The sequence below is a fragment of the Zootermopsis nevadensis genome, unplaced genomic scaffold (assembly GCF_977971745.1).
Source record: "Zootermopsis nevadensis isolate Lab colony 2312 unplaced genomic scaffold, Znev_1.0 Znev_ptg000007l, whole genome shotgun sequence".
NCBI classification, from domain to species: Eukaryota; Metazoa; Arthropoda; class Insecta; order Blattodea; family Termopsidae; genus Zootermopsis; species Zootermopsis nevadensis.
The window spans coordinates 9,105,659-9,128,851 of NW_028259139.1; the positions used below are offsets into that span (position 1 = coordinate 9,105,659).

Here is a 23,193-nt window from a genome sequence, read left to right on the forward strand (position 1 = left end):
CAATACATTGGCATTTGTGTTGGCAGCCAATACGTTAATATACGTAAGCTAAATTAGTCACTTTCGGAGTAAAACAGCGACTAATTATAACGCTAAGAATAAATGTACGTAAACAAATTTTAAGAACAATTTTATATCGCCTTTAATTAAATACTAAATTTAATAGCCAGATTTAAAATAAATCTCCTTGTCATAACACAAGTTCAAGTTGGGCCGAATTGAACTTTATTAACACAACACAGGCGTGTGTAACCGATAAATAAATAAATTCAAGAAGATACGTCAATGAGAGTCTAACAGTATCTCTGCTTGTAAATTCTCTACTTTTTACAGAACCAAAATCTAAGTACTACATTCAAGGAAGTTCGTAATTGGTCCCTATCCTGACCAACTTAAATCCAACTCGCATACCCTATTTCTATAAGATCCATTTTAATCTTATCTTCTCGCTGACGCGGATTTTTCCCAAATAGATTACAAATCACGGAACTCTCTTTTCTGGAACCAGCTGTTGTTATTTCTTCCTTCTTTGTTCCAAACGCCCAAAATGTCTGTTTTTAACTTCAGGTGAGAGACAGAAGTTTCATACCCATACAAAACGACAGGTAAACTGCTAAAAATTTGCTCAATAAATCCCGATTCAGTTGTCATGAATACTGGACACAAATCCGTCTAGCAACGGACCAGATAAAGTAATTAGAACACCAAGAAAAATATGAGAAACCGATTTATTAAAAATATTTTCTGGTTGTTAAAAGTATCAAATTCTTAATATTTATGAGGTCTGACTTATTCAAGACGGTAAAAGTTTGTCTTGTGATCTTCAGGGTTATGGCACGACGTAGAACCGCAGTTGGTTAAAAGCGTTTTCTTCAGGGTAGAATATGTGTGTAACGGTGTCGTAAGCCACAATACCACAAGTCAATTTGAAAGCTAACTTCATTTACGTGATGCAAAAACCTGTTTTTCTCGAGACATACTTTTGAAAACATTATTAAAAGACATCTAGAACCCTAGAACTAAGTTCCACGCCATTGTTTCTCTCAGAGAAATTAATTTTATTACCAACTCCTTAAGCAGAGTTCTTCTCGAAGAGCTGATAGTAGCTCAACTGGTCATGAAAGTTTAATCTGTTATGGAACTCTTCAGTTTATTATCTGTCCACAAGAGCGCAACACTAGACTCTGTCGTGAACCACGTTAATTTTTACATCAGCCTAACATATTAAATAATAATATTAATAATAATGTTGTTGATTCGGTCGCATTTTTGTAATTTCCCTGGTTTGAAAAGACCGACTAATACTTGCCCAGTGTACTAAAATGATTCACGGGTGTTTTACCTTTGACCTTGTAAACTCCGAAGGACGAAAGGGTGGTAACGGAACGTCTTGTGTGCTGCAACGAGCAGTGATCTCCAGCCACTTCGCTTTGGGCGATATTAAATTAGAAGGAAATTCCTTCCGTAATGTTAAAACTGTTGACTTACCGGTACCTGGACGATGGGGCACTGCGTACTCATATTATGCACCAGAAGACAGATGTGTAACGCATCAACAGTCTGGTGGAAAAAGGGTATATATCCGTTTTATAAATCAGAATAAAGAAAAAAAAATCGTTAAAATATCCTTGTTTGATTTTGTAAAAAGACTCGACTCACATAACTTCTGCGACATAATATCGAGATAATAAGTTTACAGGGAAATGACTTTAGAAATATTGGGGGGTACGCCATGTTTGTTCCTAACTGGTCAAAATAACATATTTAAAAATGAACTGAATAAACTTTCTAGCCACCAGCTAAAGGTAGGATATGCTGAACTGTCACGTGTTCTTAGTTTCTATTATGCATAAACTAAAATGAAAAATACTGGAAAAGCAAGAAAGTTATTTAAGTTTCTTACATCGCTTTCAAACAGGTAAAACACACAGCAAATCAATGTTCCACAACCTTTTTTGGTATCCAGTGCTCCCTCCCAAATATTATCTCACGTATTTTAATTAAACAAAATAAATACTAAAATACAAATTTAAGGTGTGGTTTCTCGTCATGTTTCTATTTCAGTGTGGAAGGAAAAATGTGTTGATGAAAGACGAAAAACTTACAGCAATACAGCACAAAAAATAAAACAGTATAATCTACTCAAGTCGCGGAACCCTAAGGCATTACTTGTCGACCCCTAGTTGAGAAACAACGCAACAGAGTATTAAGTCACACTTAGATAAACATATTACACAGACGTGTACTGTAATTTCAAAATTATCTTCTTAGTCATTAAAATAAATCTATAACATTTCTTATATTTTACTCCGTACTTCAATTTGGAAACGTTGTTCGCAGACAGGATACGGATTAGTGACAGTGAACACGGTAACAAATCTTGGAGTTAATTAAAATCTTGGAAATGTTTTAACCAGTTTAAAAAATATATTATCTTCACGAGAACTTCACTTGGTGAAATAAATGTGTGCCCTTAACGATGTGTGAAGAAACATTAGGTTAGAATCAAATAAAATAAATGCCAAAATATCAAGTATTAAGTTATATTTGATGGTAAATATAAACACTAATTGCCAATTAGAGCTACAAATGCCAGTAAAGAATAAGCTTCAATTAATTTAATAAATTCTATAAACGTTGATTCCGTTGTCCTTGTATGACCTTGAAATTACTTTAAGGGTCGATGAACAAAGTGACGCAGACTCCTTGAAGTGGTTAGCATTTGCCATTCACTTTATGATAATTCAAACAGATGGCAGGTCTAGACAAACAATACATTAATCTCCATGCACTGGTTTGGGGTGACGAAAGGTGGGACATCACACTTGGAACCCGAGAACTTTATAATTTCAATTGAGAACTCTGCGACATGAAGTCAGTTCCATGTATTGCTTTCACAGCCTTCAACTACAACTGTAAGAAATCTCGAGACCATTTCGCCATTATGAGAAAACAGCATAAACACGACTTTTCTTAAATCAGAAGTGAGAAGCCCGATGTTCTCGCTGTTGTCTGCTTAAAACGTCTGAAGACAGCTTTATTTCACAGACCACATGTTCTGTCCTCTGTTCACTGTTTGTAAAAAGTTACTGTCAAAGGAAGCGACTTTTAACGTCGTGTGAATTTAAAAAAAAGTTTGAACTTTTTATATATTGGAATAAAAATCCATTAGTCTTCCGGTACTTAAAATGTTGTGTGTAAGCTGACTTACTCGTCACTTAAGTTCAACTTCAGAGATGACATTTGCTTAATTTATTTTCCTATTGGTCCGTTAGTTCTGGTAGTTCACATGGGCTAAGTGTACTGATATACCCATCCTGCGTCTTGCTTCATACGTTGGTTTGTTTCTGATTTATTTAATAATTCTTTTCAACTACATAGTTTAGATTTTCTTTACGGTATCTAAACTCCTTCCCAGACGCTAAATCTCCCGATGTGTTACGCTGACCAAACAGTTTAATATTTTACAAAAATATAGAAATCATGGATCTTAATTCCACGTCTCTTATATATCTTAACGTGGTGCTTAGTCGCAGGGGCAAGGAAAGAAGCTCTTCTTCTGAAGATTTAGACACAGGAGGATAATATTAAAAATGAATATGGACTTAATTCATCTGACTCAAGATACAGTAGAACTGCTTGTGTAAACACAGTGATCAACTTTCGTGTCCAATAAAATCTGAGAATTTCAGAGAGGAATTAACAATTTTTCAAGAAAAGTCCTGCACGTTGGAGTCGGTTTTCGGCTATATCCTTTGAAAAACGAAGTTCCGCGGAACACAGTTTGGGAATCTTTAGACTGGACACCGCGTTTATGGTCTAGAAAATGTGAATTACCACAAGCCGGACCAAACACACGAATGTTTCAATATGAATCACCCACGCTGTGATCAGCAGTAAATATTAAGAATGTAAGATGAGTAGTTTTGCGGCACCAACAGAAGTCAGGTTCCAGCTACTTTATAATCGATTATTTATCACTGTAGATTGGTATCAGGTGCCCGGGGCTTTGAGGCTTGTTATTAATACAGAGCCGGTAACCGGACTGTTCTGCATATTGACAGGGAGGGACCTCGCCTCTAACGCAGATTCTCCGACCAGCTGCTGGCCATGGTATGAATGAATATAACAGGAAAACATCCATCTTCAGGAGCGGAACAAAGAGATCACTCATTTACAACTCAAAGCCACCCAAACGCAAATAAAACAAGGGTCTTAAACTAGGTGTAAAAAAATATTTCGGGAGGGTCATATATGGAAAACAGTGATGTACAAAGGAAATATTCACTGCCAACGCGAGCCCTCAAAATGACTGTCGTTGTATTAAAACTGTGGTGGATTGGAGTAAGAAATGGGGAAATTAATACTTGGGGTTACAAAATAAATGGATCAACACACAAATTAAGAAAATGAAATATACATACGGAGAAGCATGCAAAAACTCCATAGTTTTAGTCGAGGGTCAAAGTCTTTTGATAGATTAGATTTTAGAAGAAATATAGGAAGGATAATATTAAAATTAATCGATAAACACTTGGATACATTTGGCACAGATTAGTACCATTGGCAAGATCTTGTGAACACGGTAATGAATCTTGGGGATTCATTGAAAGGTAAGGGTGTTTCTTGACTTCTGTTCAACTGTTATTTTCTCAATAAGACTCTGCCCCATTGGGTTACATAGCACTGGCTGTGAACTTCCAGGTTCTATTAAGGACAATTACGACCTAGGGCTCAAGACCATTGCCAGTAACACGTCCTGTGAAACACTGTGAAAAGACCAGTTAAGGCTCAGTTCCACATTGAAAGTAAATGGCGACAGACGTTTAAATAGCGAGATGTTTCACTCTTCAGTTCAATAAATATTCCGAGTTTTAATGCGCAGACCTCCGCCTCTAACGCCAAACACTTTCACGTTGGACGAAGGAACAAATCAGGTTCAGGGATAACCAATTTACGACTAAAAACTTTTTGTAGTAGTAAAGCAAGAACACACCCCTGTGCCTCTGTGGTCAAGATATACATCTAACTATAGTGGTAACATGAATAAGGAACGACAGGAGATATCATTGTCTTTGTCAAGTAGGGGGCCCTATTTAGGGCCTCAACTGTATTTGGTTCGGTACCATACATCGGCATTTTCTTTTGTATAACAATAGTCACATGATTATTGGAGTACACTCGAGTCAAGTGTAAAATAAATATGCCAATAAGTGGCACTAATATAACATGAACACGCACAGAGCGAAACTAACTTCAATCCATGTTAAGTTGGAATAATGTTTAACCCTCTTCTGGTTTTCTTCAAGGACCAATAACTCTAACAATGAGGTGATAATACGTCCCTTTATCTGAGAACTGATACTACGAGTCTGTGATATAAAGTCATAAAAATAAGCATACAGTCCTGTATTTTTGGCGTGACCAATGTCAGCTGTATGCGCATTGTATTTGGCCCAGTTTCCTAACGCCGTATGGATTAAAAGGGTGGGTAAGCTGCAGGCGAGTACATTTATTTAAGTGCAATGAGTCGCTCTCATCTTCAATTAGCAAGCACAGCACCACCATTCCCACCATATTCCCCCTAACGCGCAACCCAGCGGCCACGACTAAAAAGTCTGACAGTACACAGTATAGGTTAGAGGTGCGAGGGCGATTATAATCTTACGTCGTAAAATTAAAAAAAAAATTAAAAAAAATTGCTTTATAGTTCGTATTTTTCATTGCTTCACGAACAGCCCTTTCAAGAGAATGATTTGGTTCATGAATTATGGTAGTCGTTGAGTTCTGGTCAGACAGCCGACTATTGAAAGCCCATGTTGAGACTATAGGTGAAGCACTGTATTCTTAAGACCGCATAGTTCTCAGATCAATCTTGACAGATGAGCATGTTAGGAAGCTGCTTGTTTGGTTATTGGGTTATTTTACGATGCTGTGTGGTTATATTGAGGTTATGCAGGATCGAACAAAGCGCCTAGAAAAATACTTAGACCTAAGAAAGAGTATGTAACAGAACCGAGAAAATTACATAAAGAGAAGCTTCGTAATTAATAATTTGAACTCATTATAGTATTAGGATGATTAAATCATGGATAATGAGCTGAGTAAGAAGTGTTTCATATGGCATGGGTTCTCAGCACTTCCCAATTACATTTTAATGAGTAGAAAATAACAAAGACATTAAAAAATGTAAGAGTTTCTGTGTTGTATTTTAGTTGTTTCCTTTTATGTCTTTCAAGATGATTCTGACATTGAAGATTGGGTGCAAATTATAAATCTCTGGTTTAGATATGATGAATAATTAGTCAAGATACCTTGTAACTGCTAAGGCATATAAATATTTTCAAAAATATTTGGAACAAAGGGGTAATAAATAACAGGAAGTTAAGAAAAAAATTACATAATTAGTATCTTAATAGTTTAAACACTTCACTTTTTATCATTATGGTGATTAAATAATTTGAAATAAAATTAGAAGGATATTTGTACAGAAAATCTGGATAGAAGAGACAATTTGGAAATCCTAGTTAGGAGAAACTGGCATAATAAAAAGGTATACTATATACATATAAATCGGTTTAACACATTAGCATTGACCTGAAAATGTATACCTGCAAGCTTTCTATAATGTTTGGAGTATAAAGAAGTGCTTGTTACATATTCGACTAGTCCTCCTATGGGGTATTTTTAGTAAAATGTCTAAAGATTGGCATTAAAGTTCATACTTTCATTCTTATTCTTCTCATTAACTACTATTAAGATTAAAAACAAAAATTAAAGAACATGTAATTTTATCACAACACAAATGAACATGATTTTAGGCACAGAGAATCTAAACAACAGACAGAGCAATACAATAAAATAGCAGAACCTTTGTATTAATAACAAAGCAGAAGACAATAAAATAACATATATATATATATATCGACTGACAAAGGAAAATACTCAGTGCTGGTCGATCTGTGTACAGAATTACACACAAATCTGTATGACATTTAACCAAAAGTTGGCTATCTTAATCTAAAAACACAAGCAATAAGTATTAATTACGACTTACTTCCAAAGACTTCACTGGATATCTGTTTCAATAAACTAATCACAAGTCTAAGATTAATATTTTTCTTAAACGGTGACTGTAAAACCGCAAGAGAAACACCAGAAATGCTATTACACACAAATATCTGTCAACTAGCCATCTTTCACTGTTGTTGAGTACAAATATTACCAACATAATGGTGGAAAACTTAACATAATTTGGTTAATACATCTGTCGGTAATACAGTATGTCATTTTACCCCGTTGTCATTTTAGGTTAGTTTTCCCTACATTTAAACGGATATTAAAGGACTAGGATATGAAAAAAAATAATTGGTTTGGAATTGCTTCAAGACACTCTAGTAGCTGGCTTTTGTAAACACAGTAATAATGCTTTAGGTTCAATAAAAGCGCGGAGTATTTTTGACTAGCTGAGTTATTACCAAAGTTACGCATGGAAGTTCCTCCCGTAGGAATTCAGGTCTGCTCTGAAGCAACAGCTGTTTCCTCTTTCGTTTCACCGGACCCTTCATCCATCATTATCAAGTAATCCTATCTGCATACCTAGACAGTCAACACAATGTCGTTAAATAATACACTAACAAGAATTCATCAGCGGTATGATGACCCAGATACCACTATTTCAAACTTAATGGTTTAAATGTGTAATGGTCAGTGTCACATAATTATGTTTAATAATAATGAATGTAAGCCTACTTTTCAAGTAAGCCTAAATCGAGTTATCTTTATTCTACGTTTTGCAGTTTTATCAGGATTTGTCATTCAGAATACTGATTCAATTTACAAGTTAATCTAATTTCGCTTTAAATACGGGTGTCAATTATACGACCACGGTGATGACGTTACTTGTTTTGGATAAGATCGAGAGAAGCAGTTGCATTTATTTAGCTGTTATTGCATTGCAATACAAACTATTTTTGTGAACACCGGCTACAATGGACACCATTCGAGCGAAAGCAATGCAGATTTGAACAGAATATCGAAAGGTAGGAGTAAGATTTGTACTGATAATTGACATTGATTAGAAGTTGAGAGGTGGTATCACTGTTACGAAGTAGTATTCTCCTGCCATCTGTCGAGCGCAGTGGTCCCTAAGTAATACACACTGTGTATCAGGGGTAGTAGAATGAACGTATGTAAATCCAAAATTGAGATGGGTGTCACGTTTATTTTGTAATTTGTCTTTGAACCTTACACAGATCGATGCCTACTCTTCGCACCATGTTTATTATCATGTAATTGGTCTTACTTCGTGTTCTTTTTTAACTTTAAATTTTGAACCAGTGATCCATTGTAGGGTTTCATGAAAACAAATATGCTAAACATTCCTAGATTCGTCACAAAGATTTGGAAGTCAACACCACTTTGCTCCCAGCCCCTTAATCCATACATAAGGAATAATAAAGCGGTGTATAATATTAACCAATTGTGCAGTGACCGAATGTGACAGCAAAAGCTTTGTAAGGTGAGTTTGTCCATCATTAGACCTAATTCTCCCACAGTACAGCAAAACGCTTTGGCAAACAGTATTGCCTATTTTTGATTTCCAGTTACTTTTTAATATTAATGATTTCAAGTATTAATATTGTGATATCACGTAGCCACTTTTTAAGCATTATATTCACAAAAAGTGGCAGGCCTACTTTATGTTATCGCAGTACATAATATCTGTTACGCCGTTCGTACGAAAGTGTAAAATGTTACCGAGATGCTGCTAATTAAAGTACATACCTTTCTACAATCTGTTTTTATCATGACCCTGATGCACAAGAGAATTTAGTTTGTTAATCACTACACAAGATGACTAACAATGTTCTGATTTCATCCATATTTGTTCACACGATTTCAAATGGACCTTCAAATGATAATCTAAACTTAAAAAGAGTCGTGCAATACAAAATGAACTAGACAAAATATTCACTCTGAAAAACTGAACTGTTCACACAATGTAGAGTGTCACGTTGAACCTCTGAAAAAGCATGTACATAAGAGAAATACTCCATTTAATAAATGGAAAATAATTTATAAATTACACAAGACAAAATAAATCACCATAAACAGACTGCTTATAAGAATATTCACATCTTAATTTGTATATAAAAAATTCAGTACAAAGACACATAGTTCATACACATTATACCATATTAATGTACGTACAAAATAATGAAGTATACTGTATCACACGAGACCTCTCCTCCAACTAGGCACTTGTCTGAAAGAGAATATAAATTATTAATAATTAGCAACTTAATTCTCAATTAATCTTAGGAAATATCAGATTAGGGACATAATTACAAGTTTTACCCTTCACAAACTTTCCTATTTATTTGTTTCCTAAACTATTACTTACAAATGAGGCATGTTTCTGAGATGAAGGACTGGAACTGTACGGTTTACTGTACTCGTTTTATCCTCTTGTTTGCAACGTTCATGCCAAGTGGCTGTATGTCTCAAAAGACGTTCAGGATCTCTGCCCACATTTACTTTCTGCTTCTGTGTCTGAAGCTGTTTCTTCCTCTCTTCTTCCTGCAGCGTTTGGTGCTCGCGTTGTGATACTTTACGAGCAATAAATAACTGAACCTGCTCCCTAAGACAGGAATATATCACCAAGACATTACTGGTGAAGTAATTATTAGTGAAGCAACTGAGGCCATGCATATCAAAACAAATCACTTTTCGCCATATTTTGCTATACCAATACAACCAGTAATGTGACGAATAGTTCCATTATGTTCTATATACACCAACACAGTGATGAACTGCAAAAAAATGTAATTCTTTTTTATGGAGTGTCAAGCCACAAATATTGTGCATGCTTTGTAAGTCTGGGCCTCAGTATGTTAATTACTGGTGAAGCTAAATAGGAATGTTTGTATATAATATATACAAACTTTTACACCACCCTGATAATCATAAAATCATCGAAAAAATAAACACATATTGCAAGCACAAACTTTCTAAAACATCATCCAAAGAAAGTACCTGAAAGTTTTACGCAGAACATTTGCTTGGGCAGCACGTTCCTCTAACTCATGCAACTCGTTCAACTGCTTAGTTAAAATCTTACTCTGCTGTTCACTCAATTTCTCTTGCCTATAGCGTTCAACTTCAAATTTCTTCAAAGCCTTAAGAAAAGAAAGAAAGGGTGGGGCAAGGTAATTAAATCCATTCAAGTGAGGATGTATCAATACTGTAAAATTACATTACACTTAATAATGTACTTCTAAAGACAAAAAGGGTTGATTTGAGAAAAAAAGAGATTATTAAGCACACTAAAAGATTGGAAGATGAAGTAACAACTATTAAGACTAAAACAAGATTTAAAACCTTTAAAGACATCTGGATTAAACAGACAAACTTTGACATCAAAATATACCTGTGATGTTCTTGATGGTAACATTTTTGTATTTGTGCTATGACCTGTTCTACATCCTTAGCTTAGGCCTATGAAGGATCTATGGGATGTAAATAAATTCTATTCTACTCTATGAAATTGAGGTTAGGTATACATAACCTCAAAATCTTATGCATTATATTACACAGTATAAAGAAAAGACTATACCTGCCTCTCTCTTCTTTTCTGTTCACATTCTAGTTTCTTCTGCTTATCTTCCCACTGTTTTTTCTCTTCTAGCTCTTTCTTTAACTGCAACAGTTTCTTCAAAAACGAAATTACACAGCTAACACCCAATCTTAAAACAGCATGCCATTCAGTGTTTATTATATATAGCTAAATGAACCAACATTACAATACAGCATATGTTTATTTCACTAATACATGTGTTATTAAAATATTTAAGCCCTGATGAAAAGTGTATATTACACACTTGTTGATAATTTCACTATTCTATCACAATAGGTCCAGGTGGCTTGGTACTGTCATCAGCCACCTTCACACTGATATAGTAACATAACCTGCAATATATTTTGCTGTATTTATTCACATTTTGATTTCTCCTTTGCAACATAATATTTTAGACAGTAATATCATGTGAAAAACTATGCTTCTTGTATTAAAAACCTGCTCTCATACTTACCATAGTGCACAGAAATTCAAAACAAACCTTGTCTCTTTTAAACCGCTTCTCTTTTTATTTATTTATTTATTCCTGTTTAATTTATTGGGATTTTTATGTTGCTATGATGACTAAAATGTTAGATTTGTACAGAGCTATCAATAAATTAAGTACAAGCTTACAAATCTGACACAGTGCACACCGAACGTACAAATGGACAGTCCAATATAATTAGCAAGAATCCATGTACTACAATATAAAATTTGAAACCCCTTTCATGACTAGGATGTAGTATCAAATATACTACCTTCCATGCTTCAATTTTTTGTTTCTTCTCTGCTGACGACTCCTTGCAATTTTCTAATTTACTTCTTTGGCGCAACTCTACTGATTCAGAAATTGTACCATTTTGTTGGCTGCTTTTATCTTTTAATGCTTTCCATTCTTGAATGGCTTGCTTTTGTTTGGCTTTTAAATTTTCATACTGCTGATACCAGTTTTCATGTAGCAGTATATCATCTGTCGAGATACCTATAATAATCAACATGCACTATATAAAATGTACCATAAATGGCTTACTTTTGTATGGGTGTGAAACCTGGGCTCTCACATTAAGGGAAGAACCCCGACTCGGAACGTCTGAGAACACAATGCTTTAGAAAATATATGGATCTAAGTGGAATGACTGCATAATGAGGATCTCCATAGTTTGTACTCTTCACCCAATATTATTAGGGTGATCAGATCAAGGCATGGGAAGATAATATTAAAATGGATCTTAGGAAAACAGGGTTGAAGTTGTGGAATGATTTCACCAGGATCGGGATAAGGTCTTGTGAACATAGTAATAAACCTTTGATTTCCAGGTAACATGAGGAATTTCTTGACTAGATGCAGGTACTATTATCTCATCGAGGAGGACTCTGCCTTATGTAGTTAGCTATAAACAGTGCTCATATCATTAAATATTCAACATTTGAACTTACCAGGGAGATGCTGTTTCAACAAACTAAGAAAAGTCATTTTCCCTTTGTGTTTATTGCGAAGACGCAGAAATAAAAGATGGTCTTCTTCAGTCCAATTGCCTGTGTGGCCTCCGGTGTCTCGGAGGAATCTTTGAAAAGTTAAAACCTCCTGAACAAGAAAATGCCATATGAAATTTATTTATCTCATTATAAATTTCAAATACATTTTTGTCATTGGCCAAATTCTTGGTATTATTCTTCTCTACAGAAAACTGACTATAAAGACCTCTTTAAAGATATGTAAAGATTGGGTACTTGTGGGTTATTGGGACACACTGCTTTAAAAATATGTTAGGTTAGGTTAATGTGTGTGGATAAATGACATATACTTGAAAGTTATGTCATTTATCCACACACATTAACCTAACCTATTTTTAAAACGATGTGTCCCGATAACCGACAAGTACCAAAGATTGTCATTAGTAATCCTGCATGCAGCACCAAATAATTGACAAGTCATCACCGACACACACTGGGCTCACTATACCTAGAAACACACTTAGTATTGTACTACTTGGACAATGGAATCATGGGTTCAAATTCCACTCGAGACATGAATATATGTCCAGTTTCTTTGTTGTCCTGTGACAGAACAGACCTTGTGATGGTCTGACTCTCCACACAAGGAGTCTTACTACCTGTTACATTAAGGACTTAGTGATCACGAGTGTGAATTGGAGAGAATGTTATAGCAAGCTCTCGAGTCTTAGTATATGACACTATCTCAGCATTTGCCTGGAGGAACTGAAGAAAACCATAAAAACTTTAGTCAAGGCCAGTCGCTGGGAAAAGATTTAATTAAACCTTGCATTTCCTGCATACCACAAAAAAATTTTACCATCAGTTTGTTACGTTTGGTGAGAAGAATATCTATATCCAGCCAGCTGTTCTTGTTATTTGAAGGCTGAGAATTTTTCTCTGGCTACCTGCCATAAATAGGTGTTCATTATACGTAGAAGTGGCTAGAAGGATTATGATGATTAACTCTTAAATGCTTGAAAGAAAAGGCTTTGTAACTTACCTCCCTGGTATTGACAGTGTTTGAAATATATGACTTTGAAACACTTTTCACTGGGGGTTTTAATAGAGATGGGTCTACTACAATCTGGTTCCAATCATCACATTTATTTCCTAGGTTCTCTAGGTCACTAGATAAAGCAAGTTCTTCTTCTAATAATTTCTGAAATCTGTACAAAGATAAACATGAAATTAAAGGAGCTAATAAACAAGTAGTATGGTTCTGGCCCAATGCAATGAAATTTTTCTTTAATTTCAAGTTTTTCCATAGTGTATTATAGTAGAAATGATGAGCCGGGATAGCTCAGTCAGTATAGTGATTAGCTACGGGCTGGACGGCCGGGGTTCGATCCCCGACGGGGGCAGAGGATTTTTCCTCTAGCCTCTGCGTCCAGACCGGCTCTGGGGCCCACCCAGCCTCCTCTACAATGGGTACCGGGGTCCTTTCCCGGGGGTAAAGCCGGCCGGGGCGTGATGCTGACCACTCACCCCCATCTAGTGCCGGGGTCAAGGAAGAGAGGAGCTATACCTCCACTCACCCCAAACGCCTACATGGCGTATAGTGGGACAAACTTTACTTTACTTATAGTAGAAATGAGGTTCTGTAAGTTTAAATCTGTCATACTGGTAATTTCTTATAATAAATTCATACAAAATTTGTTACTATATTCATTACCTCTCATCATTCCAAATTTCATCATGAAACTCAAAAATAAATACCCATAATCCTTAGTAACTTGATGCTGAAAAAATGTACACTCGTTGCTTTTGATGAAAATATAAAATTTCAAAATCGTGAGATTTGAGGTTCTTACGGCCGTGAATATGTCAGTGCTACTCTCCTGGTTTGTGATGCTATGTGAACTTTAAAGCAGATACCAATGTTTCTGATAAACATAATGCCTCAATCTTCAGGGCTGAATTTGGAGACAGTATGTTTCTATCTACGAGTCCACATGGTATCATAACCTAGAAGAACAGCAATGACAATTTTACGATCCTTTGAAGATTGCATTTGATTCTCAGTCTCTTAAACAAACATTATCAATTTCATGCTTACCTTTTATTATTAGCTTCACTGAATATCCTTATTTTCTTCTCAAGATCCAACACACTTTTTCGGTAATGTTCTATTTCTGAGAGAAATATAAATATATATATATATATTTTGTAATATGGATGGGTCATTTCACATAAAACATTAATACTAATTTATATATAAGAAGCTACAGAATTTATCTGTCATAAACTACTTAATCTTTGGGAATCTGGAAACCAAACATAGTATGACTGTGTCTCCAGTCCCTGCCAATTACTAACTATTCTCAGGAAATAAAACCTATTATTTTCAGATCCAGACAAGAAGAAGCTTGCAGGAGTTTTTCTAGCAATATTCCCACAGAGCAGAGGAACTACTCAGAACATGACGTACAGAAAACCACACTATAATGACAGGTAAGCTCATAGAATGGACAAAATTTTACAAAAAATATGACTTTACAACATATTTAATATTTACTGTTACCTTAATACAACCTTATAAAGAAAAACTATATATAATGTCAAAATTACCTAATTGTCTAAGTTTGTCTTCACTCCTCACATCATCTCTCAGTTTTTTCAAAGAATGTGAAATTGAAAACACCGAATGATGAAGTCTTTCACACTCATGAAATCTGTTTAAAAAGAAAAAGAAATCTTACAGCCACAGTTAAAATTCCCGTAAGTAAATCCCTATGGTGCTTAACCATTTACTTCTGCCTTAAAAAGCACACCTTAATGGCAAAAATCTTGCAAGTTTGATAACTGACATGGTGAAATAAATAAAAGAAAACAGAAATTAATATTATACCCATTCAATCATGTACCTTTGGGATTCCATCTCTTTATAACTAGCTAATATATCTTGTGCAGCATGATGATCTAAACATTTCATCCTCTTCATTGCAATAGCCTGTGTCTTATCAAGATAGTCTTGCTGCATTTTTAATCTTGTGGTCCGTGCGATGAGATCGGCTGCTTTCACATTATCACTCTTGTATTTATCTTTATTAAATGCGTTTACTTTTTCAGCCATGGTTGTATACACTATAAATACAATAATGAATTACACTAGTTGGGATAACCTACAAAAAGTAATTCTACAATAATAATAACAATAATGATCCTTATGTAGTTCACATTGGTCTGTGAAATACATTTAAACAAAAACACCTATTACAAATATTGTGCTGCAAATAAAGAAAATAGTAAACTGTTCCTTACAGAACTGTATCTACGAGTAGTTCAAAAAGCGGCCTTCATAAATTTGTTGGAGATATAGGATGTGATAATGAATAGTAGATTCATCTGGTTCAGGTTACAAACCAGTTACTAACTCAAGTTCATTAGGTACTGATATTTTCCGCGTATGTAACCACATTCTTCTTCAAAACTATGTAAAGATACTGCAAAACGTAAACATACACAAAACCCAACACCACACCCACAACTGTACGCTCACGACATCTCTGATCATAGCTTTTAAACTAAACACCACGGAACACAATCTATGAGCAGTGGCCAAGAACTCTCTCTGACCAGAGATTAACTCTATAAACTCTGAACCTCGAAAATACATGTGATGCATCTACTTCCCGTCGATAAACGCACAAGTGAGTTGGAATCGAACAGTAGTAAATCAAAAGATCAATAATATAGCATCTCGGTGTGTTTTGTTGATTCTTCGTCTTTCTGTACGTCACTTTTGACACACAATTCGTTGTCCAAACGAGTACAGTCCGATGTTCTTGTGAATTTCACTTCTACTGCCATGATTTTTATTTCATCTCATTTTCATACAGTCCAATCTTCGTTTCCGCAAATCAACATTGTTTATGTTTTGGAACCTGAAATTATTGTATTTTCCTAAACCAAACTGGCCATTAGCATTCGTTTTCACATGATGTAGCCTCATAACCGAGGCATTTAAGAGAAGTTGTTCATAACTTTGTTACAGATAGATTGTTTTTTTTTTTTGGAAATCGGGTATTTTTCATTGAAAAAATCTTTATTTTAGTACTCAAGATAGACATTTTCTTATCATAAATTAGGCCACGACATCTTCCTTCCCTATTGTTTCCAAGTAATTAATTATTTATTAATCATTCTGTCACTTCGACGTCATGTAGTTTGAGCAACTGACAGCGTCTTTAAACAAATAAACAGACTATTTCTGCTACGCTACCTTATTCTCTCATTCAAAAGTATCATGATATCGTGGCATTAGAGAGAAGACATCTTCTTCGTGATATAATTTGTAACGTTATTACAAATTTCATTATCATCATAAAGTAATCTTCTACTTCGTCAAGAACAGATCTCTTTCTTACAGAACCGCTTTCTAGCCGTTTACGATGTTCTTCCTACATTAGCCTATGTACAGAGAAGAGAGATCTGGCGTTTTCATATCAATTTCAACTGTTCACATCTGATTAGGTTTCCATTTTAGAGCTTATTGTCTCGCTATCAGGATCTCAGAATAAACGCCCTGGGGGTGAGGAATGTACGGGGGGAAGGAGAATCCGGAATTACCGGGAAGTGGGGGGGAGAGAGGGGTGGCGGACGCCTGTTTGTGAAAGGTAGGCCACACGGGGGGGAAACTCAACTATACAATGCCCTACCTCGTTCTCTTCCTCTCGTCGACTTATTTCGAGGAAATCCCATTTTCTAGGTGATTCCCCTCAGGGGAAACATTGCACGAACTCCCACTTCGTCCCAAACCGTTCCTACAATCTCGAAAACTTGGAAGAGAACAACGATAAACGATGTTTAAGAATTTCGAACTCTTATTATATTTTTGCCACCCCCCCCCCCCAACCCGTTCGTGGGATGAAGTGTTCCTTAATTATCTTGTAATGAGGTATCAGGGACATGAATATGTTCTGTCGTCATGGTCCTGCGTTATGAGTTATTCAGATCAAACAGATAAATACAATGGACAAGTATAGGAATCTGTAACTATTCTACCTCGAGGCAAAAGTTCAATTTGATCTAGAGGCGATTATTAAAAATTATGTTTAAAGCGTAAGAGGGATGAGACGACGAAATCTGGAGAAACATACGTAACGAGACGCCTCAAAGTGTTTACTCTTCACCAAATATTATTACGATGATTGATTGAAAGAGGGTGGGCGGAGCATGTAGAGCGCGTGGTGAGTTTAGAAATGCGTACAAAATTTTGATTGGAATACCTGAAGGGAATTCACTCCGTAAGATTGGAGTAGATGGGAGGATAATATTAAAATGTAGGTAGGAGGTAAGGACTGGATTCAACCAGCTCATGATACAGACTAGTGGCGGGGTTTTGCGAACGCAGAAATGAACATTTGGGTCTCATAAAATGAGAGTAATTTCGTGTAGTAGCTAAGCGTACTATTAGGTTGTCAAGAAGAATTCGGCTCCACGGAGTTATTTAGTTAGATCAAGGGAGAAATTTGCCACTTTAGTTTATTAGTTAGGACGTAAATTTTGTTTAGCGCATACATTATGTAAAAGTGTACTGCAGTACACAAAGCCTGTTGCAGAGAGGAAAAACTGTTCAAAGTTGTAAATTAAAGGAGCCGCTTAAGTTTCAAGGAGAGTAGGGATATTTTAGTGCGAACAGCTTCTGTGAAGACTTTATCTTGGCAACCGTCATTATGCACTACTCCGCCCAGTTGTGTAGACAGCAGTTTCCTCTACTCAGAACAATTTTTACAACGTTGTAAATTGGTCGCCGGCGGGTAGAGACGGCTAAATGGATTCATGTAGGCAGATAAACACGTGGCTTATTTGCAAATATTTGCGCCATAAATAAACAGAATAATAAATACACGTGTTCTCTGTCTGCCGGGGCATGTTGAGCTGCTGTTGCCGGACTCATAATCTACCCTCATTTCCATGTCTAAATTGTTTCCCTTCTAACTGAGGACTTTTATTCAATGTGTTCTCTAGGTCCATTAGATATACCTTCCTTATTTCACGGAATTCAAATGTGGTATAAAATTTTACGTACGAGTAGCACAACCAATATGATACCCCATAATAGCTATTGTACTGGGCTATACTATGGCCAGAACGTATATTGGGGTATAATATGACCAGATTATCTCCTTAATATTTCGTATTCTCTCGTATAACAAGAATGGTGTCCCCATGTACAGTCTGTATACTGTGTTATATACATTATCAAGAATTATATACCTTTATTTAATCAGAGACTAGGTTGTACTGTGACCAGATTAATAACCTCCTTACTGGACTACTGTATGTCTAGAGTAAAACCCTACTTAGTAGCTCGTATACTGGATTATATATTGGCCATAATGATACACCCTTAATAGTTTACACTGTTCTATATTAAGGCTAAATTTATATCCGTCTTTTAGCACATATACTGGGTACAACCATGGGCAGTATTATATCCTCATTAATATCTCGTGTACTCGTCTGTGCTGTGGCCAGTCTGATATCCTATAAATAGCATGAAAATGGGATAAACTATTATCATAATGATACTTCTCTTACTATCTTGTATACTGGGGTAGATACTATTATCCTGAAGTGTGTTTCGTTGTAATAGCCTATCATAAGAAATTCTTATTGGGGTTGTATGAATAAAGATTTCTCATTTTTATTCATGAAGTTGAATTTTTTTTTACGATAAATACCAATGAGAGTCTTGGGTTTGGGGAAGGGGAGTGTTTCTCTTGCTGTCATGGAAGCTTGCGGACAGTTTATTTTGACACTGGCTTGATCGTTCCTATACCATTCTACGAGTATGAAGACTTCGTACGATGGGGAAATGTAAGAAGACATCGGAGAACAAAGAACTTGGCAAGGGTCTTGTGTGGGTCGGTGGGCGACGAGACAGTCGGAAAGGACAATCACAACAAACAACCCTCACCCTTCTTTCCATTTTTCTAACACCAACAGCCACAGGGGGATACAGACAGCGAGCAAGTTTATCTTCCGTTGGTCCATCCCTCCTTTTGGCTGTGTGTATGCGTGTGATCTGAAATTGTGAGGAATCTGACGTCTTTTCATCGACTTTCGGTTTGAACACGTCCGTTTCCGCCTGGTGATGGTGACAGTTGAATGTCGGAGTAGCTGAATCAGAGGCGTACACGGTTAAACTACAGTCACTGCTCGGAAGCCTTCGTAGAAGCCGACAGTGGCTCACCTAATCCTTACATTCTCTGTAATTTCTTTAACCATTGGATTCATTGCCGTATTCACATAATATTGTCACTGAATCCACTCCTAAGCCATCTGAATCCATTCTATTAATCTGTCGAAACCTGTCATACCTGAACTATTCTCTTTTGACCTATCCAAACTAGCCTATGCGTGTCTGATGATCAGGTATATGATAAGATTTCAGGCAAAAAAGATTAATTAGAATATTTTGTTTCTAATCTTTCCGCAGTAAAACTGTGGGGACTCTGCTTTAATTTAGTAAATTCATTCCGTACCGCAAAGAAAACAACACTTCACCATTAAAAAGACCAGGTTTTTAACGAAGTTTATGGAGATAATCGCTGTTTACTATGAGAATTATACGAACTATGATAAAGTGCGGAATTACACATTGTAAAGTTAAGTTCGACGGATATGTACCACTAATCTATAAAGGTTTAATGGCGTTGTATGGATTAATACGAGATTATTATGAATGCGAACTTGGTCACGGAAGTGTCGTATTAAAATTTAAAGCTGTAAACCTCAATTATTTTTACACATACTTAGTGGTGAGTTAGAAATGAACTTGTGAATGCGTTCGGGAAAACGTAACACATTTCCTGTGTTCTACTAAGAAGAATATACTTCAAACAGTGTATGTTCATTTCAAAGTACGAGGAATCAAATGTCACTCAGTTGATATGTAGTCCACGACCGCTTCCTTGCACATACTTTCTAGTTCATTATTCACTATCATCCTCTGAGTTAAATAAAGAATAAAAAAGTCTATGTTGATAAGAGTGTGACTGAAGAAAAGACAGTTACATTTTAAAACGTAGATGCCGATCGGCAGCAGAAAAGTCTGTATACCTCGCTGAAGCCGTCAGAGATAATGAACTTCCAGACCTAATTCTATGAAGTCCAGTTAATAATATTATATCTTGTAAGGTGAGGTTGGTATGACTCGCAGTGGTATGTGCTCACGTGATTCAAATTCAATTATGAACGATATACAGCAAGAAACCGATGCAGTTTAAGTCTTAAAACATAAAATGGCCGACACCAGTTGTCACTCATAAATAGCATACTCCGAACACAGGTCTATTACTATCAAATAATGAGATTGGTTGGGTATGGAGCGCGAATGGGGGACATGAAAACTTCGTACAATATTTTGGTTAAAAATCTTGAAGGAAATAGTCCACTCGGAAGACCTTGGCGTGGATGGTAGGGTATTAAATAAATCTTAAGAGAAATATGGTTAGAGGCTATGAAGCAGATTCATGTAGCTCAGGATATAGACCAGTAAAGGGCTCTTGTAAACATGACATTAAAACTTCGCGTTTCGTGAAGGTAAGCCAATAATTTTATCAAATGTTTTGTAAGCATATGAATGAATTATAAGTATTTAAAACAAAGTGTAATTAAATATATCACCTGAAAATTAGAGTATAAAGAACTCTGAAACGTCATGTGTATTAAATAACGTTCAGAAAATAATTATTATCAAAATTAGTTTCTGTGAGTTTTATGAGAGGATGGGTGAACGAAGACAGAACATTTCACACTGCTCTGAGAAGATCTGATGTATTAATTAAACCCTAAGACGGAGACGTTCACGATTGAGCAAACCTTCCAGTCGACTAGTCCAGTAAATGAACCCACCAAACTTTCTTTAGCCACAAACACACACACGTGTCTTCCCAAACAGTAGAATCCCCATTTCTTGGGGACAGTGAAGTGATGATAAAGAGTGATTGATGAAGATGAAAAACATCCAAGACCGAAACGTGTAGCGTCTGAGGTTCGTGTCGTCTGTCTCGTACTAAGAGGTCCAGCCGAATATGAATCTCCCCCTCACCCCAATCACCGTCACCCGAAGACGAAAACAGATCAAGTTCCCGAAACGTCGTGTTAAAATAAGACCCAAGACGATGATCAAACCTTTAGAATAATATTGTTATGATATTTGTAAGGTTTTCTCTTAGTTAGTTACACTAGTGTCAAACATTGACCTGGAATGAAGAAAGATTTTTCTGAAGTTATGATTCCGTAGTTATCATCAGTCCGCCAAGAAAAATTTTGAAATCTTTAGATCATGACTTAAAATAGACTACGACCACTATCTTCCCTATTTACCATTTTGTTGTATATAATCCTGTAATTTAAGATTATATATAACAACTACCGTTAATAAGGCGTAATTAAATAAACTAAAAAATAAAGAAACAAATTATGGTTTATTAATTCACGTATTACCGTTAGATGTTACTGTAAAATAAATCCTTGTATTCTAAAACAAACGGGAATTTTACCATCGGATCTGCCTGCAGGAATCATTTCTGTACCAAATTTCTGTTAGAAATCTGAGGCGCTAAAGAATTTAAATGACGCAAGGAATTCGATTTTCCGAACGTGACATATTCGTGATTGAAATTCGTCCCTTTTTCGCTTCTCCTGATCTCTGTTGTCGAGGGTTGTGTCGGGCTTTGAAAAATAAAATATAAGTATAATTCCCAACGAACTATAAAAATCTGGAGTGTCGTTTCAAGTATTAGCATGTCAAATGACATAATAATTAGAGTATTTTCACACAAATTATTGCCAATGAAGTAATTATCTCTACCTAATTAAGGTTGTAACTCGTCAGGGAATGGACTAACAATTCAGAAATGAAGGAATTACTTTATGCTCCACCCCACGTTGATTACATCTAAATGTAGAGAATAGTGACCAAACTTTCAACAGAAATCAATAGTTTATGTTTCAATATGAGTTTCTGATATTAAGTATTAGAAGCAGTGATGTGTCGCATTGTGGCTTACTGACGAATTGTCTTGAATTTTAGAACTGATATCTGTAAGTATGCAGAGGAGGAAATTTATTCTTTCTAATACCAACTCTCTGAAGCAGAAGCTCCTTTAATAAAATTTAATAATTAAATACTTATCTCAAAGGAAACTCAACGTGTCTCGATTATAAATATCAATTATTATTTAGACTCTGTGGACAAAATGCAGTTAATGTTTGTTAAAGAGTTTTGTCTTGTCGATAGATAAAAAACGTTTCGGAGAAACATATTGTTCCCATCTTCAGGCTGTAAGATTATTCTGAATTATAAATAGAGAAGAATGAGCCAGAAGGTGACTGTGAGATACTTTAAAACAGGCTTCTATCCTGAGTGTAACTAAACAGAAGAAACTTCAATATACCAGTTCCCAGTCGGAATTTGAGCCACGTACCATCCTGACAAGAATTGAAAAGCGTTACTTTTACGTCATCACGCTCTGTAACATTCCATCTGAAGCAACTTCTTTTTCTCGTTGATATTTCTACAGTGTTTACACCGACCTATATTCTTTGAAAATTTCATGATCCTTTCCTAACAAAATAAGAGAGAACGCTAAGCCAGTAACTATCGAACAACGAAATCGATACATCGTCTCGCTATGTTACGCTTGGTAGAAATAATGCGATTCAAAATTAAATTTCAAAGCTGAAGGAGCAGAAGCCTTTATTTTGGCATGCGAGTGATGAGCCGTCCTCGTTTCCTGCCATCATCAGTGCTGGAAGGCACGCGTAGACATTCTGTCATCCCCCGCCTATCTCCCTCAGACTACCGACCCTTAGCGAGACGGAAACAATTTGGTGTCGGAGAATAACGTCTCTCCGAGTGTACTGAAATATGCAGAGCTCAATAGTAAGGTTTCAGAGCTTGAATCTCACGATGCTGCTTGTTTGAGCACTTAAAACGTAATATGGACTGCTCATGATTCTAATAATTTCATATTCATTATGCCCACGACTCGTTCTAGACTTGTCAAATAACAGATTATTGTGAATAGGGCAATGAACATTTGTGTTTTACATTGTTAACA

General features: G+C 35.9%; 3 protein-coding genes across 4 annotated transcripts in view; 1 reads left to right on the forward strand and 2 right to left on the reverse strand.

The window, feature by feature from the left end:
- The window catches only part of loh (thrombospondin type 1 domain containing lonely heart), a 237,466-nt gene extending 229,314 nt beyond the window's left edge, over nucleotides 1-8,152 (reverse strand). Inside the window, exon 1 of the mRNA XM_087344195.1 lies at nucleotides 7,058-8,152. The gene's annotated coding sequence lies outside the window, so the exon portion shown is untranslated. The remainder of the gene's footprint in view (nucleotides 1-7,057) is intronic.
- A 229-nt stretch (nucleotides 8,153-8,381) lies between these two features.
- LOC110829084 (UDP-glycosyltransferase UGT5) overlaps nucleotides 8,382-23,193 on the forward strand; it is a 78,229-nt gene continuing 63,417 nt past the window's right edge. For both annotated transcript variants that reach the window (XM_087344198.1, XM_022062429.2), the window contains exons 1-2: nucleotides 8,382-8,521; nucleotides 14,467-14,569. In XM_087344198.1, coding sequence (XP_087200324.1) covers nucleotides 14,563-14,569 — 7 coding nt within the window. In that variant the 5' untranslated portion in view covers nucleotides 8,382-8,521; nucleotides 14,467-14,562. The remainder of the gene's footprint in view (nucleotides 8,522-14,466; nucleotides 14,570-23,193) is intronic.
- On the reverse strand, nucleotides 9,043-15,638 carry LOC110829085 (coiled-coil domain-containing protein 112). The gene is made up of 11 exons (XM_022062430.2): nucleotides 15,380-15,638; nucleotides 14,983-15,202; nucleotides 14,687-14,790; nucleotides 14,175-14,250; nucleotides 13,119-13,284; nucleotides 12,059-12,206; nucleotides 11,380-11,603; nucleotides 10,619-10,714; nucleotides 10,039-10,181; nucleotides 9,407-9,643; nucleotides 9,043-9,268 (listed from the first exon to the last, which is right to left on the reverse strand). The coding sequence occupies exons 2-11, from the start codon at nucleotides 15,189-15,191 to the stop codon at nucleotides 9,235-9,237; spliced, it is 1,437 nt and encodes a 478-aa protein (XP_021918122.1). The 5' UTR covers nucleotides 15,192-15,202; nucleotides 15,380-15,638; the 3' UTR covers nucleotides 9,043-9,234.

Bases quoted from the DNA above. Each gene is read 5' to 3' on its own strand.
- LOC110829085 (XM_022062430.2), bottom strand. From the start codon at position 15,191: ATGGCTGAAAAAGTAAACGCATTTAATAAAGATAAATACAAGAGTGAT. The intron at 14,791-14,982 runs GTACATGATTGA...CTTTTTAAACAG, and splicing joins AAAGAGATGGAATCCCAAAG to ATTTCATGAGTGTGAAAGAC. The intron at 12,207-13,118 runs GTAAGTTACAAA...TTTCTTGTTCAG, and splicing joins ACACTGTCAATACCAGGGAG to GAGGTTTTAACTTTTCAAAG.